Here is a 9,839-nt window from a genome sequence, read left to right on the forward strand (position 1 = left end):
TCTTATAATTGTTTGTTCAACTACAAATATTTTTAGAGACGAGTGTAAGTTTTTAAATACAATTTATAGGTTCTTCGGTTTTTTTTTTCTTTTTTTTTTTTTTTTTTTGTAACAAGAAAATTAAAAAGTCGAACTTAAGCATAACTTAATATTAATAATAATAATAAATGTTTTCTTTTTAAAGTGTAGTTTGGGAAAGTTTAAAAGAGTTTATGAACAACGTTTAGAGAAGATAAGATGCATTTTAATTTTTCCCTTCTTTATATAAGAGGTCAAGAACGGTTCTTCTTCTCTTTTTTTAAACTATTTGTTTTTTTTTTTTTACTGCATTATATTTATTTGTAAATTATTTTTATAGTTTGATTAATTTGTTTTTGTTGCTTTTTCACTATTTTTTGTTAATCAATTGATTTTTTTTGTATTTTTTTTTTTTTTATTATGAGGCTATTTAATTAAAATCGTTAGCCTACAAATTATTTAGAACTTTTTAGTAAAAACACTTTGCTGCACTAGCAACAAACCTGTAGTAAATATATTAATATTTACCATAGCAGTTAATTGCTAACCACGTTTATAATATCGTCAGCAATTTCTGTTTCGCATTTTACAAATTGTTTCGCCAAGCTTTTATTGTGATCAACATAATTACAAGATTGAGCGGATAAATCCCCGCATAACGCGTGATTTATTTCCAAATATTCTTGGTTTTCTTCAGGTAAGGATAAAGTAGTGGATGGTATTGATGCTCGCTTTGACATATTTTCAGAGTTCAACTTAATATTAATACCTTTAGCCTTTTCTCCTGCTGTTATAGTTGATAGCTCTTCATATATGCCTTTCGACTCTAATGAATTATTATCATCAAAAGCATCTTTGCTATAACTCTCGCATTCATGTCCGTTAGCATTTATTTCATTGCCCAATTGTTCCTTTTGGCGTATTACAGCATCTTGCATTGCCTGCTTTTGGGTTACAGCAACCAATGCTGGTGAGCTTTTGTTACGATTGCATTGCAATAAATCGTTGATTTCTGTGAGATGCGTGGAACTCGCCAAGGGTGTACTTAAACTGATAAAATTAGTTGTTGCTTCCGTTTCCATTGTACATACAAAGGACTCGTTGGACAAGGGTGGATAAGATGGTGCGGTGGTTGTTTCGAGTGTTGTCATTTGACTGGTGTTGGTAAACTCAACTACTGACGATTCTGTAGTAGTAGCTGTACCGTAAGGCCGATCAGAAGGCATAGAACAAGAATTAAAAGTCGTCGGTTGCGTGTCTAACAAATTTGTACCATTCATACTTATATATGGAGCAGCATCGGGGTAGGAATTGTATGTGGAAACCTGTAAAAAATTTAAGGAGGCGGGTAAGGAACGATTTTCCTCCAATAATAAGTGGTACGTAAGCAATAAAAAAGAGCGTGTTTTTATTATAAATTAAAACCTACCTGTGTTGCAACGTTTCCATAATTCGTGTTATGATACGTCGATACCGGTATCAAGTCACCATACCCCGTTGTGACGGATGTTGCGCCTGCAAATAAATTATTATCGATCAAACTATCCACACCATATTGACTCAGTGGTGTTGTCGAAGTTGGTAAAGCATTGCCCACACTATGCGCAATTACATCTATTGCGGCTGTGTGGGGGCCGTAAAGATGAGCAGTATTGTTTCGCTGTTGTTGCTGTTGGTAAAAATCGTTTGCTGGAACTGTCTGTTGATTTTGGTCCATTGCATTGTAGGCAGGAGAGGCGTACCCGGAACTATAATTCGATTGTGGTTGCATATGAGATTGATAAAAATTAACGGGAGAAGCGTTTGTAGTGGAGGAAACGGTGGAAGTTGTTGATAAATTTACATGATAAGGGTTCTGGTGTTGACGATTTTCCATCTCAAGTCGCATTAACGTATGTATGAAATGCGTGCGCACTCGAGCCGGATTAAATTCTACACGACCGACCGTATTACCGCAAGCATCGCGAGAACATCCACAGGGAAACATATCACGATCCACCTAAGATATTAAGAACATTTTTTATTTATATATTGTATTACCTGCTGTAAATTACTACTACTCTTACCTGACATTTTATACCCGATTGTGAACACGAACAAGTTTCTGGATCGCAAAAATCACGACATGTACAACCGCACACTTCACGTGAATTCCGTATATCACGACAATCAACCTTTTCACTTGCATCAATTTTTCGGATACCAGCAGCTTTTAACAAAGCCCGTCTTTGCTTGGGTGATACCGGTTGCAGGAAGCCACTAGATTCGGCATCCAAATCTGAACCGCTTCCCTCACTCAAATAATCTTCCTCGGACTCTTCGCTGTCGTCACTGGATGACCCCCGTGGATTGATTTCTTGCAGTTGCATTCGATGCGCTCTTCTTAGTTCTGCAGCATGTTCCGCCAGTGTCATGGTTTTAAAAGCCACATGATGTGCCGCCATACCCAATGTACAGCCACCAGCAGAAGGAACACAACTGAAACCCTGTTGACGGGGAAAATAAAACACCTGTACCGTGTTGAAATTGATAGAACGCTTCGGCTTCTTTTGCACGGACGAATGCGAGTCGGTTAAACGCCTACTGCCTCCCGTCAGATCGTGTAGACCGACATCATCGTCATCATCATCATCAACTGCTTCCAGGCGACGCTTTAAATTAGAACGCTTCGGCTTAATCGATTCCCGAGCCGCTGCAGATATTGACAAAACATTTTTTGGTTCATTCTCAACTTTTGTAATTGATTTCGATTTTTCTGCTAAAGTAGAAGGCCCCGTGGAAGGCGAGGCTGGTTGACAGGTATCACTCAAATTGCTTACATCAATTGGCAAAGCAGTTGTCTCACTGCCTAAGCCCGAATCTGAACCTTCTCCTCGCTCATCGGTAGGCGGTACTTTATCTGTGCTTGATATTGTTGCCGTTGACAACAATACGTCTCTGCCTTTTTCCGCATCGACTGAAATATACTGATGCTTAGCTTCGTTTTCCAACCAGCATTCAAGGTCGTCTTCTGTAGTAACGGTATTAAAATCATCATCTGCTATTGATGCGGTGCTAGCGTTCAGTAAATTTAACTCTTTTAGAGCAGCTGAACGATCTACGGTAAATGCGTGTTCCTCATCATTGACTATAGCCAAAGGGTCATCATTGATGGATGATTCTGATATTATAGATGAATTTAGCTCGTCTTCACCCACCACAATTATTTCATTATCTATCAGGAGAATTAGAAAAAAAAAAGAAAAGAACCTTGAGTGTAGAAAACATAAAAATTTCTTGCGCGTCTTGAACTTACTTGGAAATTGCTCTATATCTAAATATGGTTCCTCTGGAACTTCGGATAAATTACTAAAAGCCATGGTCGAATTATTACTTGTCAGCTCAATTAAATCTCCTATTTTTGCAGTTGTATCAGTATGTTCACCTTCAGCCAAATCCGTGAAATCAGAGATGGTCATTTGATGATCTATATCTTCTGTGGGATCATGACGAAAATCTTCCAACTCATCGTCCAGCGATATTGCCGTAGACGGGTGATTGCAATTGTGCTCGCGACTAATAACAATACTGGAGGCAACCGGGGGTTTTGTTATATTTAATACATCAACTGTATTGATGGTTATATTTGAGGCGATATCACTAGCATTGTCTTTTAATGGCTTCTTTAGCATAATACTACTTTTTATTTGTGTCTCTATGTCGTCCTCATCAAAATCTTGGTTGGTATTTGTTGACGTTAGCAAATCTGAACAAGTAATATCAGCAACTTTTGAAGTCTCCACTTCCTCTTCGTCTTCTCTGCCCCTATGCGTAGGAGAGATTGCTTTTATGGGAACTGTATCGGTCGATGTAACATTTACATCGTCCATTTGCGCAGATGATGTAACTTTGATTGAATTCATTTCCCTTTCAGATGTTTCTTGTGAAGCTAAGGACGACGTATTACCACCAAATAGCGAACTACTGCTTGCATTCCTTTGTAAGTATGTTATAAAATTCTTTAAGGGTCTAAACATTCTTATTCTAGGATTGATCTAAAAGTAAAAAGAAACACGATAATATATACATATATATATATATATATAGATAGTTTAGGAGTTTATTAAACACATTTCACTTATACATAGCAAAGCATACTTCCTTTACTCTAGTAATAGTTGACAACTATATGTGCATCGAATGTAAGTGCATCTGTATTATTGTGCGGCTTTATATGGAAAAATGTGTTGCTCGTTTGACGAAAAACGTAACGTTACGAAGATTGCATAATTATCATTACGAGACTCGTACACTCTGCCTTGCAAAGTCGAAAATATTGTTCGAGTAGATATTTGATAAGGTTGACAAGACGGATCCACAGCAATTGAAATTGTTTTAAGAAGTAATCGGACCTGGGGGAAATTTTGCTAAAATGATCTGAGTTACGACGTTCATCAAAATTAATTTAGAATTAGCAGACTTAGCTTTTCGCATCCTACTCTGCAAGCAGAAAAAATTTACCCACAATGTCGTTTAAAATTAATCCACCAGGTCGCGATGTCTACCACATTTTTTTCAGAGTTAATGTATTTTTAGGCGGACAAAGGAATGTACAAAATAGTTGTACGCGTTGTGTCCGTTTCACCTTATGATTAATAATCATAAAAACTCAAAAAGTATTACTTGTAACTTTATTTCCATTTTTGTACATAAATAGTAGCGTTTCGTAAAGTAAATGTGAAAAATTTCAGCTTTCTAGCTTTTATAATTTCTAAGTAATAAGACAAAAGCTACAAATTTTTGTTAAAGAAAACAAAGTTTCGTTCAGATTATGCTCCACTGCGGGCTTCTGCTGTGACGAATTTGGCCCATTTTCGATACCAACCTGCGCGCGAAAACTTCCAAGGTTTCTGCCAAATTTGAAGTCGATGTCATCATTTTTGCGACCAGGAGAGTGCGAACAGCAAAACCCCCACACGGACGGACAGAAATGGTTTAATCAATTCAAAATTTCATGCTGATCACAAGAATATTATATGCTTTATACGGTCTCTGAAGCTTCCCTTTGGGTGTCACATAAATTATGAAAAAAAAAATAAAATAAAATAAATAACTATACCCTCACCCTTTAGCGGTGGGTGTAATAAAAGAACTTGGGAAAAAGGTTCTTGTCTTCAATCATGGAAATTTTTCCTAGCATACCGAATTACTATAACCAATCTACCTAAATGTAATACAACATAAAAAGCACGACGCAGACACATTACATTCAGAAAGGCCCAGAGAAAAAGTTTCTGAAATGAACGCGGATAAATCACGAACGATTAAGGGAGATTGAGCAAGAGATTTAATCTTTAAATTGAAGTGAAAACAAGTGAAAACATTAGTTGGCCACACATCCTTACCATTAAATACTCGACATCTCTTCGCTCTATACATTTATATGGGAAGTAGTCAAAAAAAGTAATCCGGTTCGGATTACTTTCATTAGCATTCGACTGTGGCCAAGAAAGCGTCGGTGCGGTCGCCGGTAAATTTCATGAAAATATCTCTGAAATTGCGATTGCAGCTCGAACAAGAATAAGTGGACAGGCATCAGACAGAGGAGAAAATGCACAGACTGACAGGTAAGTTCAAATCCATTCAGAAAGTGTTTCTGAATCGACAGGGGATATAAAAGATGAGTACACACAAACCTAATATATGCTACATCGGGTGCGAGTGTGAGGTACAATTAGTAAGTGCTTATTTTCCACGATGTCTATAAGTGATTCTTAACGGATTGAAATTAGCATCAAACGCACTTTAAGAAATATATAACCAATTCGATATAGCGGAAGGGGATTTCTATTGTTATTACGATTTTCCTCAAATGCCCTCAACAGCATTTCTCTTTTCTTTGGGACTAGAATTAATGTTATATGTTATATGTTTGTTTGTTAAAATTCTCAGATCAATTATGAAGATTTGTTATAAGAGTGTTTGTGTAGAAGTATGACTCGAAATAAGTAACTTACGGGATGATATACTACTAAAGGTAGCATCAAATGTGATTGATAAATTGATTTTACACAATATCATATAAAATTTGAAGGACGGGTTAATTCTGAAGCTTTAGATGAATTTCACATAAATGCTTATTAACTACTAGACTCCACACCTTCTCCAACTAGTAAAGAGTAAATACTAAAACTTCAGTTTCTTACCTGCTTTTATATGCAGTTGTTACACGAACTTTATCGGCTGAACAAACTTCACCTTTCTATTTTAATTTGATTTTTTTAAGTTGTTCTTAATCGCTATGCAGATCCGAAAACGATATATTTCATAAGATAAGTCTGCACGAAAACTACTCGATTTTCTTAACTAGAAACAATGATTCGCAAGACATTTAATAGATAAAAAAATTAACAAAGAAAAATCTTCAAAGTGAATTCATTTCTGAGCGATTTATTTTTGAAAGGATATATGAGCAAAGTATGTGCTAAAGGAACACAACTGAATTGTGATATATATATTTGTGATAAAGAAGAAACTTTGAGACGCTGTAAATATATGCTGTGCAAATAATTTCTCTTGATCTAGAAAACACTATCCTTTGATACGAACCAATCAATATCTTTCAGGTATTAGGATAAAAACGTTTGTTGATAAATTGGTTTCTCCTGCCCAGATCTTTTAAGTATTGTAAATAAAATCTACCTTTGATCGAGATATCATAGTCCCGTGACACGGACCTAAATCTTAGGGATATTAGGAGAAAAAAATTGACTCATAAATTGATGTCCCATTTTTTTTTAGTCAATTGCAACCGTCGATAATTAAAAGCCAAACAATATTTTACAATAAACCCTCATTGGTCTACTTGAACGAATTGTAACATAATCCCAATTTATTGAAGACTTTCGTATGTTTAAAAAATTCAATGAAAATCAAATTTTTCGTCAAATGTTTGCCATAAATAAAGGAAGAAGGAAGAGCATAGACTATACCTTTGCAGAAAATTAAGAAATCAATTGATTCCATCTATTTAATAAAACTCGTCTTCTTTAGGCAGCCCTGTGATGTATCAATAGAAAGTTGGAGATCTATATCTGCTTTAAGAAAAGTTCGATTTTCCTTATTCTGTACATTAATCTAAGCGGATTACCCGCTTTCTAACCTAGGTTAGGTTTTCCTTATTCTGTGCACTAACTTATAATTTAATCCACACTCGTCAATAATGAATATATCGTTCTTTTTCGACCATTATCGATTCGAAAACGATTGAAATCACGGCAGGGTTAAACAGATTAGAGAATAGACAGAGATTTCTAAAGGGACTATCACAAATTGAAACGGCCTGTCTTCAATGATAATAGACGACTTGAAATTTTCTATGTGCACGTAAATAGAAGTACTTTAGTTCTCTCCTTATCGTGATAAATTGTTACTTCTTGATTTGTAAGTAACGGTAAGTACAAAAGAGAAAACCACAGCACTTATCAGTATTTCAAAAAAACATGTCACCGTTTTAGCGCCACGCCATAGTACCAAAATATAGTATAAACATCGATGATAATTTTTTAATATACCATTAACCACATCACATGTATAGTATGTATAGACCTCGTATGTACCTTTCAGCAAAAACTATTTATCATCATAGCCATGCTTGTCAACACAAACAATTGCAACTATTGTTATCATCGCTATAGTGATTATTATGTAATTTAGGCATAATCCATTGCATATATAACTAACGTGCAACATTAGCATAGTATAAGGTTTCTTAAAACGTTTGGATTAAACAACGTATCTCGCGCTACGCTAAATTGTTTTATGTATTTATGTTTTATAAAATAGGCATTTAATCCATTATCTACGTAACATTTGTATTTGTTATCATAAATTTTCATACAAATTGTTAATCACATTTTGTACGTGTTCATAATCGATTCTAGACGTTTGCCGCGTAGCTGCGCCTCAAAGCAGATATCGCTTTAAAATACGGGCCATGGGTTTCTTAGATAGTATCGAATGATTTTCAAAGGCAAAATATCTCAATTCGTAGGATGACCGCAGTTCTTTCTTTTATGGAAAGGAACACGTATGCATGAAGGTGACGAAATTCTTTAGAGCCCAACTTATGGTACTAAGCAGCTTATCTTTCATTTACGGCAAATATTTTTTGTTTTCTTTTTTCACACTCATATGTTTTCACGTTTATTGGAAGAGAAACTTCTTTTATATCATAGTGTTTGGAAGGCTCTCTGGAATGCCTTTTTTCAAAACAAAGAACCCTAATTCATCTTTTACGAAACGAAGAATATGTGCGCAATTTCTGCACTAAAGTATAGATGTTGAAGTTTGAAGGTGCATCCTCGCTTTCCTTATTTTTTTTTATTATATTTTGCTGTTCTCTGTGGTTTCTGTTGACAACTTAAATTTTCAACACGTGTGTGTTTTTTGACCAAATCGCTCTTCATTGCTGCTATAGGTTACAGTCTTTCAAATCTAACGGGCTTTTTGTGGAAGGTTCTCATTGACGTTCATTTTGTACGAGGTGTTTCACTTATGAAACGAACAATTATGTAGCGTAAAAAGAATAGTGTGGGTGTTGTGGTAATAGATTATATGCGCCGTTTTCATAGGGACTGATTGGTTCAAAGGCACACCTATGGGCGGTTATACATCACGTTGAGTCTTGCCGAGAGGCCAAACTATCGCGATTGCTTTAAACGATGCTCTCTTATATCGTTCGGTCGAACGTATCCGACATGTACTTTCAGCGAGGTGTTGCAATATGCCATGAATCAAAGTGTTGACCTCATGGTATTGAACTTCGCGAAGGAGGGTTCATAATAAAAAAAGGCTTTAATCCAGCTTAGACGACTTATTTAAAAGTTGGTAGCAACAATAAAATGTAATCCAATTAAACTAAACTCTATAGACCTATTCAAGCTGTCTCTCGGAAAGTAGGCGGCAAAACGTTAATATATTGACTTTGATGGGACAATATTCCTAGTCCCTACAGTTTATTATGCTTGATTGTAACCAATAAAAATTATTGTCTGAATTAAGGCGAAAATGAGGGCGCTGCCATCGTCATTATCGTTGCTTAAGACGTGTAAGGAAAAAAGAGAAAAATACATGCCGAAATATAAAGTGGCTTGTTGCTCGACAACCGGAGTAAAAATACCGACACATACAGTAGTTCGTAGGATTTTGCAGAAATTTGAGACAATTAATTAAAAAAAAAAACGAAAAGAATTACTTACACAATTCGATTCTCCTATTTATAAATCTAAGAATTTCTTTTAAGGATGCCAGGATTACTTCGCCAACATATTTTCCTTTTTTGATTTATACTCGTATTTTAAAAATTTCCTAAGATTGATCTTTTGCACATAAGTGATGCATTTATATTCTTTTCAAAATTTTATTGAATTTCTTTAGAAGAAATTGACAACAAATTTTTCTTTATCTTGGTTTTTAATCAATCAAGTTTTTCTCCTGATTATTTCTTATTCACCGATTTACGTGACTTTTATTTCTTCGTTTTTGCATCTGAAAAACTTAAACTTTAGTTGTATTCATTCGTTTTTTATTTGTCTGTGTTTTTTTTATTTTCTTCGATATAATATATACTTTATATTTTGAACGTCCTTTTGTGAAAAAAACGAATAATAGTTTTATGAAAAGCAATTTTCTTAATTGAAGTTTTCTTCCAACCAATTTCAGTAAATTATTTACTTCTTGCTGTTTATCTCTATTTCTTTGATTCTATTTGTTTTCTATGTGACTTTTATAGGGCTGCCAAACTTTGACATTTCGTCATGGGAATGTAAGCAAAATTTTTC

At 35.0% G+C, this 9,839-nt stretch overlaps 1 protein-coding gene across 2 annotated transcripts; it reads right to left on the reverse strand.

Moving 5' to 3' along the window:
- Positions 1-436: 436 nt before the first annotated feature.
- Positions 437-9,601, reverse strand: LOC119635313. Of its 2 annotated transcripts, none has more exons than XM_038030086.1 (5): positions 9,258-9,601; positions 3,314-4,052; positions 2,085-3,232; positions 1,448-2,017; positions 437-1,343 (listed from the first exon to the last, which is right to left on the reverse strand). In XM_038030086.1, the coding sequence occupies exons 2-5, from the start codon at positions 4,032-4,034 to the stop codon at positions 555-557; spliced, it is 3,228 nt and encodes a 1,075-aa protein (XP_037886014.1). In that variant the 5' UTR covers positions 4,035-4,052; positions 9,258-9,601; the 3' UTR covers positions 437-554. The 2 variants fall into 2 exon arrangements, with proteins under 2 accessions (XP_037886014.1, XP_037886013.1); XM_038030085.1 differs by having other exon boundaries at positions 437-1,382.
- Positions 9,602-9,839: the final 238 nt, after the last annotated feature.

The sequence above is a fragment of the Glossina fuscipes genome, unplaced genomic scaffold (genome assembly GCF_014805625.2).
Source record: "Glossina fuscipes isolate IAEA_lab_2018 unplaced genomic scaffold, Yale_Gfus_2 26, whole genome shotgun sequence".
In the NCBI taxonomy this organism is placed as follows: Eukaryota; Metazoa; Arthropoda; class Insecta; order Diptera; family Glossinidae; genus Glossina; species Glossina fuscipes.

What these genes read in the sequence shown, in the direction of transcription:
- LOC119635313 (XM_038030085.1), bottom strand. Translation starts at nt 4,034, where the DNA reads ATGTTTAGACCCTTAAAGAATTTTATAACATACTTACAAAGGAATGCA. An exon ending in AGATATAGAGCAATTTCCAA is followed by an intron (nt 3,233 to 3,313) that starts GTAAGTTCAAGA and finishes TTCTCCTGATAG; the next exon opens with ATAATGAAATAATTGTGGTG. An exon ending in AATCGGGTATAAAATGTCAG is followed by an intron (nt 2,018 to 2,084) that starts GTAAGAGTAGTA and finishes TTAATATCTTAG; the next exon opens with GTGGATCGTGATATGTTTCC.